This window comes from Podarcis filfolensis (genome assembly GCF_964270895.1).
Source record: "Podarcis filfolensis genome assembly, chromosome: 3".
NCBI classification, from domain to species: Eukaryota; Metazoa; Chordata; class Lepidosauria; order Squamata; family Lacertidae; genus Podarcis; species Podarcis filfolensis.
This window is the reverse complement of record NC_139606.1, coordinates 109,939,876-109,967,138: the sequence shown is the minus strand read 5'-3', so window position 1 is coordinate 109,967,138 and position 27,263 is coordinate 109,939,876. Positions and strand designations below refer to the sequence as shown.

The following is a 27,263-nucleotide window of genomic DNA, read 5'->3' as shown; positions in this document are numbered from 1 at the left end:
CTTTTGTGCGTTTCTCTTAGGTTGCCTTGGAGAAGGTTTTCAATTTTGCCGTTTCGAATATATTTGAGACGAGAGTAGCAGGACGGATGGTGGCCGACATGTGCCGAGCTGCCGTGAAAGTGAGACCTTATTCTTTCCCTCCTCTCAGCCTTTCTTGGTTGAGATGCAAACCAAGGAGTAACCTTAGCTGCTCTGTTTTTGCTGGCCCTGGGAATATTTGCCAGTTCTTCTCTCTGTGCTTGTGGGCCTTAAATTGCACATTATCTTACCCAGCCATTCATGCCTTCCAGAACCAAGGCCAGTAATCGGGTGCAGATTTCTAATTATTGCTGTAGGATGCTCATTATCTTTAAAGCATACAAACTTCCATGCTTGCTAAGAGATCTTAATGTGGAACTTGATTCTTTGTGACATTTCAGTGCTGTCCTGAGGAGTCTTTGAAGCTCTTTGTACCCCATTGCTGCAGTGTTATAACACATCTTACTCTCAGTAAGTTTCAATGATTTTACATTGTTTTGTGACTGGCTTGTGTTTGACTGTGTGTGTTTGCCTGTTTTTATTTTTTTTATTTTTATTAAATATTTATTGGTATTTTCGAAAAACACACAACAAACAAAAACAAAAAATAAACAAAATAAAAACAACACAAAAAAGCATATTCAAAACTAAACAGAAAAATAGAGAAAACACATACAGTTTCTGATACTTATTTTCCTCAACCTTGTTTCTCAGACCTCCTCACACCTTCCCTTCTTGTATTCCAATTTAAATTGTCAATTCAGCAAGTCCTTAACTTATTTCTTCACCTTAACTTAAACATTTATTCTAACATACTGTTATTTTACTTTACTTCTTTTTTCCATTTCCTCAATTTATTTTTAACAGCCTTATTTTCACTTAATTTAAAAAAAAAGAAAAAAAACCAATTTCACCTTATTAAAATTACGCATCAATACTTATACCTCATTAATTTATTCTTAAACCTTTTTCCTAAAGTCGACCAAAATTTCCCTTCCACGGTTTACCCAATTTCCTTACCACTAACAAAATATAAAACAAACAAAGCAATGCAAATTATCCTTATGTACCCTTTGGATTCCCAACCTCCACCCACCCTTCTCCCGGTTCCAGTCCCCAACCAATATCCATCAGTCTTTATATTATTTATTTAGCCTGGAGATCTCAGGTCCGAGGCCCTTATGTCTCTCTCAGTTCCTTTCTGCCGGTCTCTTTGATAGACCTTGATGTTAAGCCCCAGGTCTCGGAGGGGCTCCGGCCCAACAGAATCGGTGTTGCTTCTAGCCAGTCCTCCATACTTAAAAGCAGAAGCAAAGCCTATGGGGTATTCCAACTCTTGTTTCAAATTTCTTTCAAATCCAAATGTCCCCACAGCTCCAGCTTCCACCTTCAACAAATTTATAATCCTCAGGTCTTCAGATCTCCTCAAAAGAGGATCTCTCCATTTTCCAAACTCCCAATCAAACCAGGCTTTCCGCATCCAGTTTTTATTGTCCTTTTTTATCATCATGTCAGGCCTCATATTGTAGCTCTCCTTTGACTCCTGCAAACCTCCATCTCCTCCTTCGTTTTCTTCAAAAAGAACATATTGCTCCATCGTGTCTACGCTTTCGGTTTCCTTTATTTGTTCAGTTGAATAGGCTTCCTGTTTCAAATCCTTATCAGACTCCAAGCTGTTGTTTACTGTCCAATGTAATAGCGATACCTCTGTAGACAAAGCATCGTACTCATCTTGTAAGTTTCCCAAGAGAACAAGTGCTCTGTCCAATTCTGCTTGGAATTTAGACACTCCAGCCATTTTTGTAATGTAGTATCCTTGTTACCCCTCTAGGGGGATTTAATTCCTTGATCTTCCTTTCAGCTCAAAAACCAAAAGTCCAGTTATTTTGTATCAACCTTATTTTCAACAAGTTATCCCGAATAAACCAGCAAAAACAGCAGAAACAATGTTCTCTTTTTCCAGCTGACAACTAGCTGACTAGCAGCTCACTTGACAGCTGTCAAAATCTTCCATGCAACAGGCTTTCTCATCGGACGTTCCCGGGTCTAGGGGGGGGTGTAGTTTCAGCTCCCAAAATTCTTTTTATCCTCCAGAATATCTCCTTATAATGTCCAGACCGTGAGGTCAGGATCTTTTGTTAAAAAAAGCAAGAAACAGATTCTCTCGACCTTAGCTGCCCAGTCCTTTGCTTTAAGTTGTTTACAAGAGGGGGGGGGGTGGACTTCCTTTTTAGCCCCTTCCCGCTCGTTCCAAATCCAAAATAAGAAATTTTTTAAAGTTCCAATCTCCGTATTACTCACGGGTTGATGTTTTAGAATCCAATCGATCTTAGAAGAAGTTGGCGCTCTCTGTCAATGGCTTGCGGCTTCACTCCGTAGACGAGGCAGTACTCTCAGCACCACGCCTTACCCTGCCTCCGTTCCGAAGCCTTTAAAAAGGCTCCGTCGCGGATTGGGGGGGCGCAAATGGTGCCCGCCGAGTCTCTGTGTTCACAGGCATCCGCGCCTGTGATTTTAAGGGTCCCCGCTTCGCCGCAGCGGCCAGACCCAGACGCTACGGAGCCGATTCCCTCCGGAGCTCGGAGGGAATCCGCCATTAGACAATGGCACCAACCCGGAAGTCCTCTGTGTTTGCCTGTTTTTAAAACTTACTGCTATCTGGAGGATATTTTGCATGTTTATATTTCACTGTTTTCCCAAGCTGCTCAGGCCAATATACATGGCTCCACCTGCTATTTTTATTATCACGACAACCCCTGTTGTAAGCAGGTGAGGATTCGAAATCTCCCGTGGCCCGTGCTCACCCAGTGATCCAGGTGACCCACTGGGATTTTTAACATAGATCTCCACATTTCAAATCCAGCACTCTAACCACACCTGCACTCGGGCATCATTTACTTCATGTTTTCATGTGTACCGTATTTTTTGCTCTATAAGATTCACTTTTTCCCTCCTAAAAAGTAAGGGGAAATGTGTGTGCGTCTTATGGAGCGAATGCAGGCTGCGCAGCTATCCCAGAAGCCGGAACAGCAAGAGGGACCGCTGCTTTCTCTGTGCAGCGATCCCTCTTGTTGTTCTGGCTTCTGAGATTCAGAATATTTTTTTCTTGTTTTCCTGTTCCAAAAACTAGGTGCGTCTTATGGTCTGGTGCGTCTTATAGAGTGAAAAATATGGTATTTCCTTCCTAACTGCCCTAGGATCTAGTGATGAAGGGCAATATATAAATAAAACAAATAAATACCAAACTACTGTAATTCCAGAAGATTAGCTGAGTGTGACTGTAGCTAAAACCAAAAAAGGGTTCTCACACCTTTTTTTTATTTTACGGTAGCAGATTATTGGATGCTGCTTCTTGGTCCTGCCTTACTGGCTTGCAAAGCGAGCATGGTTGGGACCTGTCCTTTAGACGCACTTCATTTGTTTCAGTTTCAAAGCAGCATCTGGGCAAGGAAGAGATTCGGATAAGCTGTTCCGCACTTCTTGCCTCGAACCCTTATCTTTGCTTCACAGTGCTCCTGTCGTGTGTGCACCACGTGGCAGCAAACGTGTTTGTCACTCAGTTTATATGCTGGAGAAAGCTGCAGCCGCTCCCAGTTCCTTAATTCATGTACCCATTCTGTCACGGTGTCCCGTTGCACCGGAAGCGGTTTAGTCATGCTGGCCATATGACCGGGAAGCTGTCTGTGGACAAATGTTGGCTCCCTCGGCCTAAAAGTGAGATGAGCACCGCAACCCTGTAGTTGCCTTTGACTGGACTTAACTGTCCAGGGGTCCTTTACCTTTTGATGTCTTAATACACAGTAGGAAACGTGTTAGACACAAGTGCTTTGAAAGCCATTTCACACAGTCTTCAGAGGCAAACCTGGCATTATAACCGAGTATACCTTTGACAGAGAGTTGCAAGCCAGTCTTGGTCCCAGGACAAGTGTACTGGTGTGCTACATGTACACGTGAGCACATGTTTGTTGCATTCATAAGTAACAGTTTTTGAGTAGTCCTTAGTCTCCCACCTTTTTAAAGTTCTCATTCCCCCCACCCCACCTGCCTTCTGGGCAGTAGAAGAGGGAGATTGCGTCACCGCATTATTTACAATTAATTTAGCCTTTTGTTCAGAATATATTGCACCTATACCATTTTCAAAACCTTGGCCTACCCCCATCCCCTGTAGGTTCTTTTTCATAAAACTCCAAGAGATATTGTCAAAGGCTTTCTCCGCGTCCACAAATATCAGAACTGCTTTAGTGTTTATATTCACTTCTAATTTTTCCAAAATATCTATTATGTTCCTCAAATTATCAGACAAATGTCTTCCCGGGAGAAAGCCCGCTTGATCTCTATGAATCTCTTCCATCAATACTTTTTTCAATCTCTTGGCCAGAATAGCAGCAAAAATTTTGTAATCCACATTAAGTAACGATATAGGGCGGTAGTTCTTAAGCTGGGTCTTTTCAGTCTCTGTTTTCGGTATAAGTGTAATATACGCCTCTTTCCACGACTCTGGTGCCCTCTTCCCTTCCAGAATTTCATTGCAGACTTCCTTCAAAGGTTGTACTAACCACTCTCTCAAAGATCTATAATATCTAGAAGTCAGCCCATCCGGTCCTGGAGATTTGCCCAGTTGCATATTTTGAATGGCACCTTCTACTTCCTGTTCAGATATTTTATAGTTCAACATTAATTTACTTTCTTGGGAGATTTTTTGTAATCCATTTGTCTTCAAAAATCGGTCTATGTCCATTTCTTTCTGTGGCCCTTGTGAGTATAATTGTTTAAAGTACCTCTGGAAGCAGTTTCTAATTTCATTTGGATTATGTATGTTGAACCTAATGGGGGTGGGGGGCGGGAATGCATTTGTTCGGGGGCTTTGTAGGAAAGAGAGACTTCAGTACACAAATTAAAACCAAAGCTATCCACACAGAGTCTTTGCCCGAAACAACCATGAGCTTTGCCTTTAACTGTGCTTGTTCAGTTTCTAAGGTTTGAGTTGCCATTGTCGTGCCTGCAGGCACAGTGGGTGCCCTTGAGGACTTCACCTGATGTCTGTGAATCCTGTCACCGTCCTCTTTGCTATGAGGCGATAAGTGCGGCTACCTCTCCCCCTCGCCGCAGAAAGTTCATTTTGCTGGAGGAGGAAGTTGGGGAAGAAGCCAGCACTCATTCTTTTGCTTTTCTAGGCTCGGATCAGTACCTAAGCAACTGAGAAAGTAGGGAGGGAAAGGGATCTGGGAGACAGGGGAAAGGAAAACCGGGGGTGGGGTGGGATGGGGCCTTGGAAGTGTGGTGCTGCCGGAGTCACGAAAGGAATTGCTTGTATGCCAGAGAGAAAGTGACTACACATGCCGGATCCAGTGAAATGGGTCCTTTTGAAGATTTGGGGGGGCGGTTCTGCACACCCACCCACGCTGGCAAATCAAATCACAGATCACATCGGCCTTCATTGGCTTAACTGTACAAAAATAATAATCACAAATTTAGTGCTTTCCAGTGTTGCTAGTTTGTTCAAAAACCTGGATTCAAGGCGTACAACCCTATGTATAGCTATAATTTTTACAAGAGATCCCCTCAAAACCACCATCGTATCATGTGTTGCCTTTGCATCCACATCTCTGTTACGTGATTTGTTGGTGGGCTTCTTTCCATTCTGTTCAAAAACCATGAATATGCATTTTTTTAAAACAACAACTTGTTATGTTGACCATAAGAAATTGTTGATGAAAGTGGAAACACATTAGGACTTGATGTTTTTCTTTTCCAGATGATGATGTCTTGCGTGATGAAGAGTTAGATAAAGAGCTCCTCTGGAACCTTCAGCTTCTGTCGGAGGTATTATGGAGAATGCTACTTTTAATGCTTTATTTTCCAAATGTGTACTTGATCCATACTTAGTTCCGGTAAAAAACCCCGAGTACTTTTAAATAAATGCTTTTCTATGCAGAACCTTCTATGTGATGTATACACAGGGGGAAGCCTGTGAGCATTGTGACTGAGAATAAACTGTCTAGACAGAGTGGAAAGTGTTGTGTCAGATTACCCCAGTGCAGTGCCTGCTGTCCTGTTTTGAGCAGTGACAGCTAGATCCTTATTTTATCCTGAAGGACGAGCGGGGAGACAAAAGCTTCCCTATCAAGGTTGCAGCTGCAAGGCTTTAAGTAGGAAAACAGCAGCTGCAGCATTGCTCCCAGATGTTCATTCTGTGGGGAACATAATGGCACATGAAAACTTGTCATTGCCACACCCTTTTCCTTCAGCCCATTGCGACGGATTTCCTTTGGAAATTCACTTTCTTCTTCTTCTTCTTTACCTTTATATCCAGCCGTTAAACCGAGATGCTCAAAACGGCATACATGCAGTTGGCAGGTGGGGTTGTCCTGCTTTAGCCAAAGCTAGCAGTCCTCAGTTCACGCACGAGGGCAATCTAAAAGGCAAGGTCTGGCCAGGGTATGAAGTCAAATCCTTGGGGCAATGCAAAAGCCAAGTTCCAAGAGCAGTTCCAGGTGCTGCAGGGGGTTCCTGAGAGGCAGACAGATTCAGTTAAGAGCAAAGGGCTCCAAAAAAAGTCAAGCAAAACTTGCAACGGGCACTTTTGGTGGGGCTGGGTTGGTACCTGGGTCCTATTTAGAGTAGCTGCGGCGCTCAAAATGCAAAAGATGCATTGATTTTCTCTTCCAGAGCTTGCGTTCCTGTGTGTCGCGTTCCTATTTTGTTGATGATATATTTAATTTCCAATGTTTCAACTCTTTGGCTAGATCACTCGTGTGGATGGGAAGAAGTTGCTGCCGTACAGGGAGCAGCTTTTGAAGATTCTACAGCGAACCCTCCATTTAACCTGTAAGCAGGGTTACATTCTGTCTTGTAACCTACTGCACCACCTTCTTCGTTCTGCTACACTTATCTACCCCACAGAATACTGCAGTGTGCCAGGTGGCTTTGACAAGCCTCTTTCTGAATACTTTCCTATCAAGGCAAGGATTTTAACTTACTTAGGATTAGAGAATTCCCCTTCCCCCCACCTCTCTCTCTTTCTCTTTCTCTCAAAAAAATTCTAAACTATTATTTTATTTGCGTTTATCTGAGGATTCACCTAACCCCCAGCAGCTATGGAAAGTGTAATTGAAAGATGCAGTGCCAATCTTTAACAGAAATTTTATGTTTATGCTTTTGCTCTCTCTAGCACATGCCACCTCAAGGGAATGGGCATTTTAATGCACCCAAAAAAACAGTCTCTAGAAGTGAAAGTTTAATGTTAAATGCATTGTCGATCAGCTCATTATCTAGGGGCTGCCTCAAACGATGTCTCTGCACTGTTCTCCACAGTGTGTGAAAAGGATGCAACCTCTTTTACTGCATGTGTGCCAGTTCTCCATTGAAGTTATATGCAGCATACTGTCAATCAAAGATTTCTTCTTGTGTATTGTATTGTACTCCGCAGTACAGTCGGAAGTTGAATGCCTTGCAAGACGAACGTTTTGGCTCCCGGATGCCGCAAATCCGGAAGTGATTGTCCCGGTTTGCAAACGTTCTTTGGAACCCGAACGTCCATTGCGGCTTCTGATGGACTGCAGGAGCTTCGTGCAGCCCATCGGAAGCTGCACCTTGGTTCCCGAACATTTTGGAAGTCGAACTGACTTCTGGAACGGATTCTGTTCGACTTCCGAGGTACGACTGTATACACAAAGTGCACCTATTGGTCTTGTAACCTGTGAAGCTGCTTGGAGCGCCCAATTTCATACACAACTTTAGGGTGCAAATCAAAAGCTGGCTCCGGTTAATTTTCATCGATTCAAGTGATAACCTTTTGTCCATCTTCGCAGTCCAGATCATTCCTAGGCATGTGTAATGTAATCAGTATAGACAGGAGCAGTTTTCACCATTATGTTGGCATCGTTCCCGGCATGATTGTCAGGTTTTACACGCTGCCGGTGTGAGTGCATGTCCAAAGATGGTTAGGACTGCTTGTCAGTACGAAAAACATAGGGCAAACCTGCTTACTGTGTTAGGCCACAGTGGGTTCATGGCAGCCGAATCTGAAATCATCTCCCATGTCCAACAACTTTAGCCGTTGGTGGTTATTTTGTACAGTCCTAAAATACCTGTTACATTTGATACTTTTTTTGTGGAAAAATGGTTGACGCCCAAGGAAGAAACAGTGGAGCATGATATTAAAACACAAAAGAATAATAAATCAAAATAAAGGACAGCAACATTGGTTCTCACTGGAACTAAAAACAGGTGGCAATAAGTTACTGTTTTTAATATGTGGGCAGTAACCGTGTTGTCAACTAGGCAGCAGTGTTTATGAAAAATAATTGATGCTACCTTGGACTGGCTGAAACCTGGCAATTGAGGGGCCTGCTTGTCTCTTGAAAAGTCTCAAGGACTGGTTGAAAAACTCAAGGACTGGTTGCCTGCTTTTTGGTCCTTGATGAAAATTGCACTATTTGTTTGTTTATGCCCCACCCTTTTCCCTGATGGGACTCAAGGCAGCTCACATATAAAAATGAGAGCCACTAAAATCATAGAAAAAGCAATAATTTAAAGCAATTAAACATTGTTAGAAGTAAAACCACATACATACATAGAATCTATAAAAATCATATGAATAATTACAATAAAGGCAGTTAAAAGCAGTCAGTTCCTCAAAGCGTATTGGAACAAAAAAGGATTCATCTGCTGGTGGAAGGACCACAAGGAGGGAGCCAGTCTAACTTTTCTGGGGAGGCAGTTCCAAAGTCTGAGAACATTATTCTGGCTGGAACATGTCCTTGAACATGCCTCTTGTTTGTTTCTCTGGGAGGTGGAGCCTACTATACAAAGATAACATTTAAATTATTAGCTCCACTCAGTTTTGCCTATTTTCCCTCCCACCACTTTCATGTGGCCATTGGAAGGCTGTCCAGAAGGGCCGAAAAAGGTTGCTAGTGAGCTTTATTTTCAAAATTTGCTGCAAGGCTCTCCTCTCAGTTATCCCAAACTGTTACCTTCTAAGATATTTTTGTGTGTGATGCATTCCTCTTGCCCAGGGCACCTGGTGCCAACCCTCTTTTGTCTATAGTAAATATTACCCTCATGTGTAACATGTGATATGTTTACCATTCTCACTAAGTGCAAAATGCGCACTCTTCTCTTGTGTTTGCAGGACTGGGGGAAGCCTGGGGATCTATGGAAACTTGACATCCAATGGCATGTTCCTTCAGCCGAAGAGATCGCTTTTTCCTTTGAGTTGCTGGATTCTTTTCTGCAGCCGGAACTTGACAAGCTAGAAAGCTATGCAGATGGAAATCTTGAAATGTCCAGGTTCGTAGAAGTGTATCTAGTGGTTGGGTTTTTCTCAAGAGTTTATCAGACAGGCGCATTTTGGGTTGGCAATATTTGGACAGGTAGACTGGCTGGCAGCTTACGGAGGGGCTTGGTGGGTGTTCTGCAAACCTGATGTGGTTGCAAACACATCTTTATTGCGCAGTTCAGCCAATTCAGCTTCTTGGCGTACGCAGTTATTTGCTGGTACACATTTGCTCATCTGTTGTGCGAATGTGTTTCACCTTGATTCTTGAAGATTTTGGCTTGCCGAAGTCGTCCTGGTGATTTTGTAGTTGAGGTGAGGACATACCAGTTCAGAACATTTGTACCTGCATATCAAAAATGTAGCCTGTGAAATGCCCTCCTGTAATGCATTGTGTGTGGCTCCCGGTTTGAACTGGAGCGTCCACATAATGGGTCCAAGCAAGGACTTCCACTTAAAGAACGAAGCTTCCCCTTTGCCCCCTGCACTCCCCACCCCAAAATCTGTTCTGCATAAGTTCGATCATAGGATGACTTTGTTAAATGCGACCCTATATAGGGAGCCAGTGTGGTTTAGTGTGAATATACCTGTCCAGGTAAACGAGATCCAGGTTCTAATCTCTGCTCAATCATGGAGCTTGCTAGTACCTAGTTGATTTAAATCAAGTTTCCTGTTTATGCTGCTATGTGTATTTTCTCAACAAAGCTTACACTCTTAAGTAACTAGAGGTGGGAAACCTCTGAGCAGTGGGCCAGATGTGGCTCTCAGGGCATCCCTATCCTCTGCTTGCCCTGCCCTCCAGTGTGGCAATTAGGCTTGAGAACTGCCTCCCTTGGAGTCAGTGGGACAATATTTTCAAGCTCGTTGCCGCCCGTGCGGCAGGTTCAGAGTGGTGTTGCATCTGGAGGGGGAAGGGTTAACACAATTCTCCTGTCAGGGCTGGAGCCAGATGCAGGTCAGCATGAAGAGAGAGAGAGCCAGGTGTCAGTGAAGTTTACTTCTTATTAAAGGAAACGGATCTACAACTCGGCGACCTTTCCCAGTAGCTCTTGCCCCATTGGAGCAGTTGCCAGGAATGAAGGTCCCTGCCTTCCACATCTCTCCACAAGGCTCCTCCTTGCCTGGATTAAACTGCATTTGCGCACCTCTGGCTTCTGTCCTGCCCTCCTGATTATTCCATGCATTCTTGGAGCGGGGTGGGGTGGAGCGGCAAACTTGTTGCAGCAGGAGGAGGGATCCTTCAGCTGCCTCTTGAACCCCCTCCTCCTCTTCAGCCTCAAGGTCTGAACTGCTCCCTGTCACAGGCTCTTCCTGCTCTCTAAACCCTGTTGCTACTCCAGCATCCAGCACCTTCTCCCAATCTTCTCCGGCTGACCTCTCTTCTGTGTCCCCTCATCTCTTCCCTGGCTCTTAAGCCTTCCTTCCCTGGGGTTTTCCCCAGCATGTACCTCTCACAACTCATCCTGCCAGTCCCTGCACGCTGCAGTCCCCTTGGGAGATCACATAACCCTCCAGCAACTTAAGTTTGAAAAATCTCCAGTGCTCTTTTAAAATTCAGTTGTTGCTGGGGTGTGTGGGTTGTGTGTGCGATTCGGATCTGGGAGATGATGCACTGTGCTATAAATGAGTCTGTAACTGCAATAGTCATATTTTCCAGACTTCTGGGATTCAGGAATTGCGTGATTACCCAAGAGTACCCTCTAGTGGGCATGTCTGCAAATAACCCTCTCTCCACCTAAAACTAGGTTTGCTTACCTTAAATACTGAAATACATTTAACATTTGCTTTCAGAGATGATGTGCAGCAGTGTCTTTCTATAGTACACAATTGCCTGATCGGGTCCGGAAACATTCTGCCACCTCTGAAAGGAAACAGAGTAGATCACCTGTAAGTAAACTTGGTTTTGCACAGGTAATGCACATGTAGAGTGGCCTAGAGAAAAAAATCACAGGCTGATACTTGTCGATGTCACAAAGGATTGTGTAAAACTTGTATTAGTTTTACTCTAAAGTCATATGTACTCTGAACGCCCAATACATCCTATAGTGACTAGTCAGAGAGAGAGAGTCACAGTGTTTTGAAGCTCTGCTTTTCATCAGCAAGTTCTCTTCGCACTGGGTGGTTGAAAACTTTCTCCTGACCAAAGCCACTGAATAACTGATGGTTCAGTCTATACATAGAACCCTACAGTTGAAAGGAATTCCTGAAGATCATCTAGACCAACCCCCTGCAATGCAGGAATATGCAGATGTCCCATAAGGGGATCGATCCTGCAACCTTGGCATTATCAGCACCATGCTCTAACCAACTAAGCTCTTCCTCCTGCCTGCTCAGAAGTAAGCCCCATTGAGTTCAGTGGGACTTACTCCCAAGTAAGTGGGCATAGGATTGCAGCATACATTGGTTTCTCGTAAAGAAATAATGCCTCCTGCACTTAGCTTTTTGAAATCTATTTATGTGTCTGTTTTGTAGTTGCTATCTCAGGGAATTTGAAGGATATAGTGATGTCTGTCCTACACAAATGTTCATCTGTCCACTCACTGGAGAGCCAGTGTGGTGTAGTGGTTAAGAGCGGTAGTCTCATAATCTGGGGAACCGGGTTCGCGTCTCCGCTCCTCCACATGCAGCTGCTGGGTGACCTTGGGCTAGTCACACTTCTCTGAAGTCTCTCAGCCCCACTCACCTCACAGAGTGTTTGTTGTGGGGGAGGAAGGGAAAGGAGAATGTTAGCCGCTTTGAGACTCCTTAAAGGGAGTGAAAGGCGGGATATCAAATCCAAACTCCTCTTCTTCTTCTTCTTCACTGAGCTGTGGCAGGTAATAAGTAATAGACCCCATAGCAAGCTAAGGGGGAAAGCTTCTCATATGGAAGAAAACTTTCTTGTAAAGGTGCTGCCATAATTTCCTTATTTAGCACATACCTATTGCCGTAGACCTAAACTGGTCAAACATCTCACCAAAATACAACTTGTGGGAATCATTGGGATTTTTTTAAATGCATTTATAAACTGCTGTTTATGAATAATTTTAAGGCTTGTTTATAAAAAATAGAAACATAAAGTAAAATTTAAAAATGCAAGCAAAACAAGCAACAGATGAATACTAATTAAAAGTGTTATAAAACTGATGTCTATCCAAGTTTTTTGTGCTGTCTCTTGGACCCCCAAAGTGGCTCACGAGCATTAAAAACAATAAAACGTAACATACAGAAATCCCAGCAACTGAAGCCTGGCCTGGCCTGGCCTCTCTGTCCTTGCCAGCTTTCTTAAGCCTTTTATTCAATTACAGAAAATCATAGTAGCAGCTGTTCTTAGCCTTCATAAATGTTAACAATGATTAAACGCATTTGGGAAAGTGCATCAGATGTTTTGTTTCAATGGTGCGGATGCATTGTATGTCCTGCAGGGTACCAAGCCTAGTGTCTTTAGAAGAGATCAAACTCTATACTGGTGTTGACTATGGTAAGTTGGTTCCATATTTTGTATTTTGTGTTGCGTACCAGTACAAAAAGGGACGCGGGTGGCGCTGTGGGTTAAACCACAGAGCCTAGGACTTGCCGATCAGAAGGTCGGCGGTTCGAATCCCCGCGACGGGGTGAGCTCCCGTTGCTCGGTCCCTGCTTCTGCCCACCTAGCAGTTCAAAAGCACGTCAAAGTGCAAGTAGATAAATAGGTACCGCTCTGGCGGGAAGGTAAACAGCGTTTCCATGCACTGCTCTGGTTCGCCAGAAGCGGCTTAGTCATGCTGGCCACATGACCCGGAAGCTGTACGCTGGCTCCCTCGGCCAATAAAACGAGATGAGCGCCACAACCCCAGAGTCGGTCACGACTGGACCTAATGGTCAGGGGTCCCTTTACCTTTACCTTTTACCAGTACAAAAGCTAATCGGCCTGAATTACTCCAGTATTTGGGACACCTAGATGTACATGTGTGGCTTTATATCGGACACTGAAAAGGATGGGGAAGTTCCTGTTTACATACCAGGGACATGTGTGCACTGGAGATAGTGTGTGTGTGTGTGTGTGTGTGTGTAAATATATGCCTAATGAACATAGGCATGCGTGTATGTGTGTTTGTATGGATCCTTTCATGCCCTCCATCTAGTACTGTTCGATGAAATCTGCCTTTGTGTTTATTTTGGCATGTCTGCTTTCCAGTGACCTGCATCTTGCAGCATCATGTAATGTAGAGCTAAAAGTAATGTTACTATAAGTAACGACTGGTCTTACCTTATCTAGATCTGTCAAGAGCGAATTACAGGGAATCCATCAGCAAAATCACAAGGAAGCTGCTACGTAAGTGCATTTTTAGTCATTTTGTCCTCCTGCACCCGTACTATGACTTAAGGTTTGTAGTTCAATGCAGATTTAAAATCTAATTTTGGCGATGGAAGTGGAAACATAATAAACAGTCAGTCACGATTTACGACTGCTTCCATTCATATATAAAGCATTTGAGCTCAAATAAAGTGTCCAGTAGTGTATGAACTAACACTTTTAAGTTGTCCTACTGAATTGGATTTTCCTTTCTATCATGATAGATTATATACTTGACCACTCGGAGGATGATACAAAGTCTTTGTTTCTCATCATAAAGGTAAAGCCATAACGTCTGGCATGTTTTCTAACATTTTAAGCTGGGCAGGTGGATTTGCTCTATATAATGCAAGTTCTTGTTTTGCAGATCATTGGGGACCTTTTACATTTCCAAGGGTCACACAAGCATGAGTTTGATTCCCGATGGAAAAGCTTCAACTTGGTGAAAAAATCGATGGAGAACAGGGTTTGTATTTTAGCCTATCTAAACCTAAGTAGCATTTCTGAAGCTTTCAGGAAGAAATTATGGGCTACATAGAACCTTAACAATATTAATTGTTTACGAAGCAAATTGAGGTAATTTTTTCAGCACTAACCCCCCCCACCCCAAATGATATTCAGGAAAATATCCTAGCAGTTCACATTGTTGAAAGAAATGTATTCATATTAATGTCAGGATGTTGTCATACAATCTTTCAGAATAAATGAACCACATTCAGAAGTCAGGGGAGCAGGGGTGGGGGTGGGGTAGGAATATAGTAGTTGTGCAATAGTTATACTTGGCCCTGTTAGCTAGGGATGATGGGAGTTGTAGTCCAAAAACAGCTGGAGGGCCAAGTTTGGCCATCACTTGAATAGGAGGTTGATGCTGAATTAAACAGCTGTTAATTGCACAGCTGCCAATCATTGCAGCAAACCCATTGTGAAACAGGACACATTTTCTGAGAAAATTTGCCCAACTGTATGCACTTGAAGGGCAGTAAAGGGGGAGCAGGTGCTGCTGTGTTCTAAACCACTGAGCCTCTTGGGCTTGCTGGTCAGAAGGTTGGCGGTTCGAATCGGCACGACGGGGTGAGCTCCTGTTGCTCTGTCAGTGTTAGACACTGTAAAGCAGCAGCTGATGATCTCACCTGCGAGTTGCCATCTTTGAATAGGGTTTTCTTTGTTGCTAACCAGTAGGACATACTGAGAAAGACAAACTGAGAAAATGAGGAAAAAGCAGGAAGCTGATTTCGAACATGTATAACTGTTTTCATGTACTTAACGGGTTTGCTTGCTTGTTTTCAGCTTCAAGGCAAAAAACAGCATATCAGAGCACTGCTGATTGACAGAGTCATGTTGCAGCACGAGGTAATGTGCCTTTCTTTACAACCAGTGTTTGCTTGTTGGTTACCTTCGAATTTGAAAAAAAGTTGAAGCCTTGTTGTTTACGCATGTTCCTTACATTTATAACGTGAACACACACAAATGCACATGTATTCTAATGTAGCCTTTTCTGTTTAGCTAAGAACACTCACTGTTGAAGGCTGTGAGTATAAAAAAGTACACCAAGACTTGATCAGAGACCTCCTGCGTTTGTCCACAAGTTCATATGGCCAGGTAAGCATATGTTGGGTCTGTCCATTTTCTGCAGTCAGGGTGTTAATGGGGTTGGCTTTCAAACTGGTGTTTGCAGGTAATACGGTTCTGTTCTGTTTTTAGGGCAAAAACCTACGCAAAGGCACTGTGTGCTGGCTTTCTTATTGTCAGTGATACTCTTTCGGTTTGGCAAAAGACTGGCCACTTTTTCAACCACTGCCATTCTCGTCAGGAGCAATGACGCCAGCTCTGTTAGGGTTTGCCATATTTCAAAAAGTAAAAACCAGGACACCCCGAAAGCTGTTGAAAAAAAAGGGGGGAGATGGGCAGTTCCATTCACATGGCATAGGGATTGCCCTTCTCCTCCTCTGCAGATGCTTGGCTAATGCAGGCTTCCTCAAACTCAGCCCTCCAGATGTTTTGAGACTACAATTCCCATCATCCCTGACCACTGGTCCTGCTAGCTAGGAATCAGGGGAGTTGTAGGCCAAAAACATATGGAGGGCCGAGTTTGGGGAAGCCTGGGCTAATGGCTTAGTGGTTCCTGTCCCTCATGGCATAATCCAAAGGGGGAGACTCATAAAATGCCAGGAGTCAGCCTGAAACGCAAGCAAGTGCGGAGAAACATTCATTAATTGAAGTTTATCGTTCCTGTCTTCAGCTTTTGTGCAACTGTCTGTGTTTGTTGTTTCTTTAGGTCAGAAACAAAGCTCAGCATGCGTTCTTCACAGCCCTGGGGACTTACAACTTCTGTTGCAGGGACATCATTCCTTTGGTTCTGGAGTTTTTGCGGCCAGATGGGCACGATGTCACCCAGCAGCAGTTTAAAGTAAGCCAGGCACTTCTTCAGTCTCTTCACGGGCTCCTGTTTTGTATTATGGGATGCACATATTAACGGGCTTGTGAAGTTGTGCTAGCATGACTTTGAAGTGGTGGCGTGACTTGTAAGTAGCAGTATGTAGTGAATTGCAGTAATCATGAAAAACAAATGACACTAATGTCAGTGCACCGAAGACTTGCCTTCTCCCCTGAATCTAATGTGTTTCCCACGTTCTTCAGAGACTGCCGTTTTATTAATACCTTCTGCAAACCCTGAGCACAGACACCTTTCTAAATCATTGTAACATGGACTGGTTTGAATGTGGGGTGAGATGGGAGGGTGGAGTTTTTATCCAGTAGAATGGGCTCAAGGACCTTAGTCTTCCTTATTTAGTTAAACCCTTAGTTATGAAATGCATTAGATTGGATGTGGTAACAAAAGGACTGGAACAACGTTTCAGTAAAGGGGAGTTTATTTATTATTTTTACTCTGCTGTTCAGCTGAAAATATGAAGCCCAGAGTGGCTTTCACGAGATACAATATAAAACATGCCAAAGAGGAAAATGGGATGACAAGGAAAACAACATGAGGAAAACAACCAATTCTTTAAAACCACATTCATTCCATTAACTGTGTTCCCTTAACTTTTTGCATTAGTTGGGGGCTTATGGGATTGAGAGACGTGCAACTGCAAATATCTCCTCTTTTCCATTTAGTTAGTTGTGAAGAAGAATATTATCTGAATGCAGAGCAATAGCTTAAAGGAACAAGCTTCTGCATTGTGTCTGCAGCCTTGGAAGAGTGAAGCAAGTGCTTCTAAGATGAAAGAGCTGCTTTTAAAACGTAATGTCAGAAGCGTATGGGGTGTAATTCAGCATCATGGTGTTACGGACATTCGGTTCTGCAAACATTGCAGCTTGCCAGATAGAATGATCCCCCTGAACATTATTCTGGAGATTTTCTCAAACCCCTCCCCCCCAAAAGCCAATTTTGGGCATGTGGAGTGGTGGGAGCCCTGTTACACAAGCAGAAGTCCTTGCACAGGGCTTCTGCTGATGGGGCACATTAGGAACCCTGTCCCTATTGAGTATGCTGCATATTTACTGTTAGGTAAAATGATGCAGGAACTTTTCCTTGCCGCTGCCTCATAGAATAAATCACTTAAATTAGTGTTTCTGAAATGACAACTGTATAGACGACTCTGTAGGCACCTAACAGTACACATACTTTCCTGCAGTTCTTTGAAGCTATACAATCAATTCTAGGTTAATAAATGTGCCCTCAAACCTCTTTTCTGTAGGGTGCCTTGTATTGCCTTCTTGGAAACCACAGTGGGGTGTGTCTGGCAAATCTTCATGACTGGGACTGCATTGTGCAAACCTGGCCTGCAATAGTCTCTTCTGGACTTAGCAAAGCAATGTCTCTGGAAAAACCATCCATAGTCCGACTATTTGATGACCTTGCAGAGAAGATTCATCGGCAGTATGAAACAATAGGATTGGATTTTACAGTAAGCATGAAAGATCTACCTCACTAAGCAACTGTTAGGAATAACTGGATGAAGGGATTGCCAGCGGTTGCATGATGATCCTGGAAGCCAGTAGCGGCATGTGCAAGTCTTGAGGGTGGGCCGCCAGGGCCAATTGAACTGGGTTCACGGTGGTGCTTCATTCATTCTTCTTCCAACGTTATGCTGGCAGAGAGTGATGAATAAAAACTGTTTGCATGCTAGGCAACCAAGTAATTTTTGTGTACAAAAATTTAGCAGCTCCCACAGGATTCGTGAAACTGTGGGCTCGGGACAGTATGCCAGCGGAGAAATGTGTACCAGCTGCTCCTCATAACTGATTTACCATCCAGAATAGACCCCACACGGTTTTTGTGTTCCTGCTGGATGATTGTGCTGCCAGTGGTAATGCACAAAATGGGCCAAATAGACTTACATCTGGTGCAGGGCTTGCTATGGAATGGATGTGCTACAGTCAAGGAGCTTCCAGCTCAAAGCAGCAGGCAATTGCTGCGTTTTCATGGGTGACGGATCAGCAGATCTTTGTAACCCGCTCTGGGAGCCTTTTTTGTTAAAAAGCAGAGGGAAATACCACAGGGACCTGTGAAGAGGCATGTATGAGGACCACACTTTAAAGCCCTGTCTGCATTTACCATGGAACTCACAGCCCAGATACTGTGGGAAGCACATAGCTGAACACCCAGGTACATGCAGCAGTGGTGAATTGTGGAGCCACTTGGAGCAGGAAGAAGCCCTCATAACACATACTTTGTTGCGTGTTGGGGAGCCGCAGCTAATGACTTAATGCTGGATTGTTTTTAATACTCGATTGGGAGCCGCCCAGGGTGGCTGGGGAAACTCAGCCAGATGGGCTGGGTATAAATAACACCTTCTTCTTCTTCTTCTTCTTCTTCTTCTTCTTCTTCTTCTTCTTCTTCTTCTTCTTCTTCATGACTTGGTGCCTCTAAGATAATTACTACAGGAACAGAACATTTGGATGGTTGTTATACGAGGTGTTTCTGACAGGGATGTGAAAATATCATAACTTTTAAAGCATTTGTGCAGTTACAGTTTTCAAAAAGGCCAAATTCCTTTGGGAGAGTTGGGAGGAAGATGCAGTGCAGAGATACGTAGATGATCACAAAAATTAAGGGATGATGCTCCAGGTAGGGGCTAGGATTACTGGGCTTTTGGAATATTCATCCAAAAGCAGTATTATTCATTTGATAGACTGAATATATATTTTGAGAGTTTTTTGTGTGGCGGTGAAGGTCTTTTGAATCCATAAAACATGACGTGTTTCCCTACGGAGGAATGTCCTTGTTCTGTCAGAGACTCATTTGCATCTCCCTACTTTGCCAGGTTCCGGAGAAATGTGTTGAGGTCGCTGTCCTCATGCAGAAGTCAGGGGTTCTGCAGAACAACTGGACGAGTCTTAGTTCAGAGGAGCTCCAACAGGGAATTCAGCGACAGAAAGAAAGGAATGCCGAGTCCTCTCAGTAAGTGCACCGGGGCCATAGAATAAAATTAACACTTTATTTAACTTTGCAATGATATGTCTTAACTATTCATTTTATTTTGCAGTAAAATAAGTAAATAGCTAGAAATTTCACTTTTCCAGAATGTATATAAAGCTTAATTTGCTGTTCATCAGTTTTTGCCTCTTTTGCTTCCAAGAAAAAAACAATCTAATGACTGTCTTGTCTGTTCATGAACACTTCAACATGTCTGTCTTTGGGTTGATAGACAAACTGGAAAATGTGGTGCTCAGTTTAAATTTTTCTTGTAAGGCACCTTGTGGTAAGTCTTTCATATGCAGCGGCTGCCACAAAGAATTGTATTATTTTAGCAGGTGGCAGAAGCAGAGGAGGCACACTGCATGTTATTGAGGTCCTAAATGTGATTAATATCGGAATGTTTCTTTTCATTTGCAGAAACTATGAAAACCTGATTAACAAGCTGTTAGATTGTGTGGATCAAAGAAATCTGTAAGTATGCATGTTTCATTTCCAAAATGTAAATCATTCTCTGGCTTTGAGAGACTTTTAGACAGGATTGTGAGATTATTCTATGTGATTCTTTTCCCAGTCCCCATTCTAAATTCTGTGGCAGATAAAACAGTTTTCTTTCAAGGTTTCTGTTCGACAGTACCACACCCCCACAGGTCTTACGGGATCAGAGCTGAATAATGTGATAATTTAACTCAGGGATGGGGAACCCGTGCCCTCGCCAAATGTTGTTGGACGCCAAACACCTACCAGCCCTAGCCAGCTTGACCAATGGTCAGGGATGATGGCATCTGTAGTCCTGCATGTGCTGAGTCACAGGTCCTCCACCCGTGTTTTAGCTAACAATAAATTCTGAATGTTTTGCTCAGTAGCTGCTTCTGAGTAGATTTGCATTTTTGTTGTAAATCGTCATGGTACCACCTCTTGACTCTTCATGTTTTTCTTTTTAACAATGTCCTTATCTTGAAGTAAATCCTCAACTCATTGAAAGTCCTCGTTTGTATCTCTCTTCTTTGGGCATTATAGAAGGCTGCAGAAGTGTTGACCTTCAAATGCTGTTGACATTCTTCATCTTCCTTCCCCTATGGGGATTTATTTTTTTAAAATTTTGGAAACTCCATGCCTTTAAGTACATTATGATTAATCGTATCTTACAGTCTTACGCAGGAGTTCGGTTCCAGTGGTTCAGTGTATAAGCAAAACCGTGTATACGCAAACCCTTGGAAGGGGAAGCTTTTAATGTTTAAGGGAACATTAAAAGGGAAGCTTTTTAATGTTTAACAGACTACTGTATTTTACTACTTTGTTGGAAGCCGCCCAGAGTTGCTGGAGAAACCCAGCCAGATGGGCGGGGTAGAAATAATAAATTATTATTATTATTATTATTATTATTATTATTATTATTATTATTATTATTATTCCCCTGTGTGAGCATCCTGGGGCTTCCAGAAGTGGCGTGCTGGCTCCAGAAGCCCTGGGATGCTCTTGTGAGATCTCGTGGAAGCATCCCAGTCCCAGTGAGACGAGGGAGCCTTGCTTCCTGAGTAAGGCCCTCCCCTCGCAACGAGACGGCATTTAATTTGTGGGGTTTCAAACAGCCGGCCTTCGGCTGCATGTAGTTGAAATTGTGCAAGTTAAATGCATATAAGATGTGATCGTGTGGATATTAGAATTGCATATATCTCTACTACCACACACGCCACCTTAAAATTAGAGCTGTTGTAGTGCAAATGAGAGTTGGGCCTCTTGTGTGCAAACGCTGGAGTGGAGAGCTGTTAACAGTGGCCGGAGGAATTGGTTTGGCCCTAAATTGTGCTTGATAACTGCATTCATTCCCTCTGTCCCAAAAGTCTATTTGATTCCATATCCTCCCTTTCCCCCTCAGCCCCTGGAAGTTTGAGCACATTGGCGTCGGTTTTCTGTCCCTGCTGTTAAGAGACGACAGGGTGCTGCCTCCGAGAGCCATCAAATTCTTTGTGAAATGTCTCAACCACGACGCCCTAGTGGTTCGCAAGGTAAGAAAATGGCAAATGGATTTAAATGGTTGGTTGCCAGTGCTGATCCCATTCCTCTTAACCCAAAGGCAGAGTCACACGATTGCTTTTGCACATGTCAAAGTGATACCTGCTGCTGTTCTTGTAAATGAGGTTAATACGCATTTTGCTTCCACACTGCCATGTCCTGGGCAAAGGTCAGACTTGGTGGACACATGTTGGCTTGCTGATTTGCCCAGTGTGCAAAGGAAACCACTTTGGATAACTAACACCACTGACATTCCCTTTTGGACTTCCACTGCAGCCCAAAGTGAAGGGATGAATTAGGCCTTAATAAATCGTTACTAAATCATGGGACGCGGGTGACGCTGTGGTCTAAACCACTGAGCCTCTTGGGCTTGCCGATCGGAAGGTTGGCGGTTTGAATTCCCACAACGGGGTGAGCTCCCATTGCTCGGTCCCAGCTCCTGCCAACCTAGCAGTTCGAAAGCACGCCAAAAAGTGCAAGTAGATTAATAGGTACCGCTCCAGTGGGAAGGTAAACGGCGTTTCCGTGCACTGCTCTGGTGTTGGTGTTCCCTTGTGCCAGAAGCGGCTTAGTCATGCTGGGCACATGACCCAAAAAAACTCTCTGCGGAGCGGACAAACGCCAGCTCCCTCAGTCTGTAAAGTGAGATGAGCGCTGCAAACCCAGAGTCGTTCGTGACAGGACTTAACTGTCAGGGTTCCCTTTACCTTTACCCTTTAAATTGTTACATAGGCATCTGCCTTACACTAGGCCAGACTAATTGTACAACTACTAGCTTTAGTTTTCTCTAACTTACAGTGGCTCTCCAGGGTCTTAAGGAAAGATCTTTTCCATCGCTTGTTGCTTGGTCATTGGATGCCAGGCATTGAAACCGGAGCCTTCTGTTTATGAGATTTTGTTGAAGCTTTTTCATAATACAATAAGATCAAAGAAACTAATCTAAATAAAAAATAAAAACAGGGAGACAGAGAAAAGAAAGCACCAAAGGAAAACCAAAAGATAGAAGAAAATAAATGAGAGAAAAAGGAAAAATAAAAAGTACTCTCGATTTTCTGTCTGTCAGAAAGAAATTACCCAAATATTAACTCAAGAATGGCATCCAACTGATCTGCTTTCTGTGAGGCAATATTTTTCACAATCTTCCAACCCAAATGACTCGTATTAATTTATTTTCCTTTTACACAAAAAGTCCAAAAGAGGTTCTCCAACCTCAAGCCTTCCCTATGCAGGACACATGTTCCTCCACTGAACTCTAGTGTCTTCCTCACTGAACCACAGGAAGCATATGGTGAACCATTAGGAGAAAATAAACGAGAAGAGTAGTGGGTCAAATTTAGTGCTATGAAGGGGGGGGGGTCCATCTTTTATGCTTGCTTTTTCAGTTACTCAAAGCTGCTGGGTGAACCAGAAAGTTATTTTCCTTGGGATGGGATGAAAACGTGGGTGCAGATTGTTTTGGAGGGACACCACTTCTTCCTATTGATCAGTAGGCAGGAGTCCACTCCTTGCGTAGTTCTTCAATATTGGGCGTGAGGAAGGGAGGGCAGCTTAAGCAGTTGCTTGCACTGAATTTTTAAAATGCATGAGCTAAACTTTTCTTTTCCTTTTTTTAAAAAAAGATGGCGATTTCTGCTGTGGCTGGCATCCTCAAGCAGCTGAAGAGGCCTCACAAGAAGTTGTCCATCTGCCCATTCCAAATCAGTAAGTGTCCTGAACAAAAACAGTTGCAGGCACCAGGTTGCTTTCCCCCCATGAAGTTTTTATTTAGTGTGTATATGTGAACTATGTATGTGTTATATGGGGGGTGTCAGATTTCAAGCTTGCAGGATCTATTTTTCTTTCTGCTGGAGCCCTGAGATCTGTCATTCAGAGCTGGGAACAAAATGGTGGCTTGAGGATGGGTGGAGACAGTTGCATGCTTCACTCATTGAACCGTACCCTAGATCAGGGAAAGCGGGGCCAGGTAATGTAGGGCCCTCCAGAAGTTGCTGGTTATCGAAGCTTAAAATCTTTCCAGTAGATCTTTGCTGCAGGGAGCTTTGTCCCCATTAAAGTGCCAAAGATAGAACCCTACCGCCTTCCCAAGATGGTAAATCTTGGTGTTCTTCAGCAACAAAGGGAACGATTGAGCTAATTTTCAGTAAAGTCCATGGTAATATTGTACATTTTGATGGGCTTTTTATACTTGTGCTTGCTTTTTGTTTTAATTATTTTGATTTGACGAAGTAAAGAGAAGTTGGGTTCATAATGCAGGTTTAGTGGTTTTATTCTAATCTGAAAGCAAACAGCATGGCTTTCCTTTATATAGAAAATGTAGATCGCCCAAGAGTTCTCAGATTTCTTCTGGAAATTCATGCGAAAAGGGTGGGGGGAAATGGTATGTATACAGATTCTTAAAACTGACTGTCTTGGTTTTTTAAAAAAACCTGATTGTTGATGAAGGGCAGTATATAAATTTGATAAAGAAATAAAATAGTTCCAATCACAGAAACTGAATCACAGGGTCAATAATATAACAGTTGCTTTCTCTTTTTTCGTGTGTGAGCAGGTGGAGCCCCTCAGCTTCCTGAGATCAGGGCTGGCGACAGACCTGACAACCAGTGGCTGCATTATGACAGTGCAAGGTTACCAAAGACTAAAGAAGCTTGGGAGGCCTGTCGTTTCGTGGAGAAAACACACTGGGGTTACTACACCTGGCCTCGGTAAGTACTGGCTTGTCTCGTCCCCCTCCTCTGGTGAACTTGGAAAGGGACTAGGGCACAGATTGGGAACCTGTACCCCTCCAGGTATTCTATCATCATTGACCACCGGTTGTGCTAGTGGAGGCTGATGGGAGTTGGAGTTCAAGGATTTGTGGAGGGCCACATGTTCCCCAAAGGGACGCTGGTGGCGCTGTGGGTTAAACCACAGAGCCTAGGGTTTGCCAATCAGAAGGCTGGCAGTTCGAATCCCCGCAACGGGGTGAGCTCCCGTTGCTCGGTCCCAGCTCCTGCCAACCTAGCAGTTCGAAAGCATGTCAAAGTGCAAGTAGATAAATAGGTACCGCTCCAGCGGGAAGGTAAACGTCGTTTCCGTGCGCTGCTCTGGTTTGCCAGAAGCGGCTTGGTCATGCTGGCCACATGACCCGGAAGCTGTACGCTGGCTCCCTTGGCCAGTAAAGCGAGATGAGCGCTGCAACCCCAGAGTCGGCCACAACTGAACCTAATGGTCAGGGGTCCCTATACCTTTACCTTTACATGTTCCCCATTGCGGGACTTAAAGCTCCCTTGTTGCCTCTGTCAACAGCCTTCTAACGGTTGTCATGCTGGTATAACAACAACGACTACTAGTAGTATTTCTATCCAGCCCATCTGACTGGGTTGCCCATTTCAGGCAATGAGGAAATTGCCAGAATGCTCTTGGAACTGGACCTCAGTGTCCAGGCTAAACGATGCCAGCGAAGACGTTCCTTCTGGTATGCAACAGCATACATACTCTGCTTATTCTTGTTTTGGGGCAGCAGCAACATTATTTCTCCAATATACCTTTTTAATATATTCAGCTCTTTGGAGTTTGATCTTACCTATCTACCTAACACATTTTGCTACATTGAGTTGCAGTGGGCTCTAAATTTTGATTTGTTCAAAAATATTGAAACCTATCTTGTTTATTTTTTCTCTCTTCACAATTTCTAGAAATATGGAGATTTATGCTTCTGCTGAAGAGCAACCAAAGCTTGGGAGAAGTAGAGATGAGCTTTCAGAGGTGAATGTGATATTTTAAAACTCCACTGAGAGTATTTTCTGGGACTGATGCAAACTTGGGCATATATATTTATTCCTGATGTGATTGTGTATGTTTGAACAATTCCAAAGCCCAAATGTGTAATCTGGATTCCACATAGAAACCTAGGCAAAATAAGAATGCAATTAATGACTTCCCTGTACACCAAAAAAAAACTTTTTGATAAGCTCCATGGTTATTTTGATCATGTTTCACATTATCCTGCCTGCCCCCCAACATGGTGATTCAGTTTATAAATGATTAATGTAATAGCTTGATCAGTTTCCCTAATGGGAACATTAGTTAAAAGCAGCTGCTACACAGGTTCTCTTGAGTGTGTTGCACATGTGTTTTTAACAATAATTGCAACATGAAGCGGTTCTTTCACGGACCATTATAGAATCTCATTTATGTGACCCAGTGCACATGTAAAAGAAGTCATAAGCAACGGCTTGCCATGAATTAGTGTTACTTGTTCCCATTTGTGCCTGCCCTTCAGTTTTCTTTCCCAAGCCAGGAGGCACTCACAGTTTGTTTCTCTCCATATAAGCGATGAGCAGCTTACCATTCAAAAAAAGTTGATGATTTCTGGCCACCCGTGGATGCTTTGGCTATTACTTTACTTCAAAGGTGGCCAACTTGGTGCTCTTCAGTTGTTATTGGACTGTATTTCCCAGCAGTCCCAGCCTGGATCACCAGTAGTCAGGGGTGATGTAGACCCCAAAAATTATCTGGAGCACACCATGTTAGCTATACCTGTTTTCAGTGCACCACACTGGTTTATGAAGCATGTGGGTTGTCTTGTCAACTCAAAATGACTGCTGAACTGAGGATGGAAAGTTAGCAAAAGGAAAAGCATTGCTGTTGAAAGCTACACAAGGTCTTTCAAAGCTTAAGATTTAAGAGTATTTTGTCCTTGCCAGTATTCTGAAAGTCTTGCAGTTCTTCTAATGAGCCTGGAAAAATGAGGCTGGTTCAAAGGTTGTCAATTGAGTTGCAGCAACTGATGTCCTGGCTCTCATTAATTTCACAGGAACCCAGATTTCTATCGGTATTTCCACAAAATGCAGCTGCTTTGAAATGAGTTGCACTCGTGAATAATGTTTCCTTTGAACCCAGAATGCCTGTTTTTGTTAAAGTGTCACATATCTGAGACCATAAACTATGCAGACTTTTTTTCCAGGACGACGCCTGACTGTTGTACGGACCAAACAAGGCCTTTTAGTTTCATTGTGCTCTTGTTTCTTCTTTTTTTTTTACAGGCGGAGCAGGTCATTTATGATCATTTTTCTGATCCAAAATTTGTTGAGCAGTTAATCAAGTTTCTTTCTTTAGAAGACAGAAAAGGAAAGGATAAATTTAATCCTCGCAGATTTTGCCTCTTCAAGGTAACCAGTTATCTATTTCTTTGATTAGTTACACCTTCTAGAAAATGATAAAATCCTTAACAAAAAGCTCTATAATATATGACCCATGCAGTTAAATTTCTGTATTCCACATATTGGTCCAGTTCGGACAATTGAACCAAGGTCTCCTAAACCATAGTTTATGAAGCTGTGAATGAGTGCCATGACGAAGTTGTCCTTAGCCCCTCTATTAAAGGGAGGTGGCACTGTGGTCTAAACCACTGAGCCTCTTGGGCTTGCTGATTGGAAGGTCAGCAGTTCAAATCCCCATGACGGGGTGAGCTCCCGTTGCTCTGTCCCAGCTCCTGCCAACCTAGCAGTTTGAAAGCACACCAGTTCAAGTAGATAAATAGGTACTGCTGTGGCAGGAAGGTAAACAGCATTTCCAGGTGCTCTGGTTTCCGTCACAGTTTCCCGTTGCACCAAAAGCAGTTTAGCCATGCTGGCCACATGACCCGGAAAGCTGTCTGTGGACAAACAAACGTTGGCTCCCTCAGCCTGAAAGCAAGATGAGCGCCACGACCCAATAGGCACCTTTGACTGGACTTAACCGTCCAGGGGTCTGTTGCCCCCCCCCCCTTTAGCCCCTCTATTCTTCTCTTTGCTTACCTCTTTGGAGCTTATTTTCTGACTTGTATTGAGCCAGAGTTTTCAGTTGCGGACAACCCAGAATCTACTGTGCTTATATTCATTGTATTGCCTTCTGTAAGACTTACATTGGGGGGGAGCAGAGAGAGAGAGACTCTATATCCACAGCAGATGGTCTAACTTTCCAGCAGTTTGACATTCTTCCTGATGGCAAATTCTTTCTATTGTCTCCTGTGGCAGACGGATGCCCACTTAAAAAGAGACCCTATAAAAGTGGCAATATATGCTTTTGGGGAGCTTGCTTGCAAATATATTTTGAGGGAAATGTTGAAAAATATAATTTCATGCACCTGTGAAGGCATGTGCAAATGCAGGGGGGTTCTCTCTTATTCCTGGGGGGGTGGGTTGGCACAGAACTGCAACACTGGTCACTGTTGCTTTTCTCTCATTCATGGCTTA

General features: G+C 43.5%; 1 protein-coding gene across 4 annotated transcripts in view; it reads left to right on the top strand.

Moving 5' to 3' along the window:
* Positions 1–27,263, top strand: part of PSME4 (proteasome activator subunit 4) — an 81,513-nt gene that overhangs the window by 36,610 nt on the left and 17,640 nt on the right. For all 4 annotated transcript variants that reach the window (XM_083604759.1, XM_083604758.1, XM_083604761.1 and 1 more), the window contains 21 exons: positions 21–119; positions 420–489; positions 5,774–5,841; positions 6,765–6,980; positions 9,155–9,312; positions 11,090–11,185; positions 12,703–12,758; positions 13,536–13,592; positions 13,838–13,893; positions 13,981–14,079; positions 14,901–14,963; positions 15,117–15,212; positions 15,889–16,020; positions 17,312–17,521; positions 18,881–19,017; positions 19,453–19,506; positions 20,912–21,041; positions 22,668–22,749; positions 23,597–23,750; positions 24,723–24,792; positions 26,073–26,198. In XM_083604759.1, coding sequence (XP_083460885.1) covers positions 21–119; positions 420–489; positions 5,774–5,841; positions 6,765–6,980; positions 9,155–9,312; positions 11,090–11,185; positions 12,703–12,758; positions 13,536–13,592; positions 13,838–13,893; positions 13,981–14,079; positions 14,901–14,963; positions 15,117–15,212; positions 15,889–16,020; positions 17,312–17,521; positions 18,881–19,017; positions 19,453–19,506; positions 20,912–21,041; positions 22,668–22,749; positions 23,597–23,750; positions 24,723–24,792; positions 26,073–26,198 — 2,229 coding nt within the window. The remainder of the gene's footprint in view (positions 1–20; positions 120–419; positions 490–5,773; positions 5,842–6,764; positions 6,981–9,154; positions 9,313–11,089; positions 11,186–12,702; positions 12,759–13,535; positions 13,593–13,837; positions 13,894–13,980; positions 14,080–14,900; positions 14,964–15,116; positions 15,213–15,888; positions 16,021–17,311; positions 17,522–18,880; positions 19,018–19,452; positions 19,507–20,911; positions 21,042–22,667; positions 22,750–23,596; positions 23,751–24,722; positions 24,793–26,072; positions 26,199–27,263) is intronic.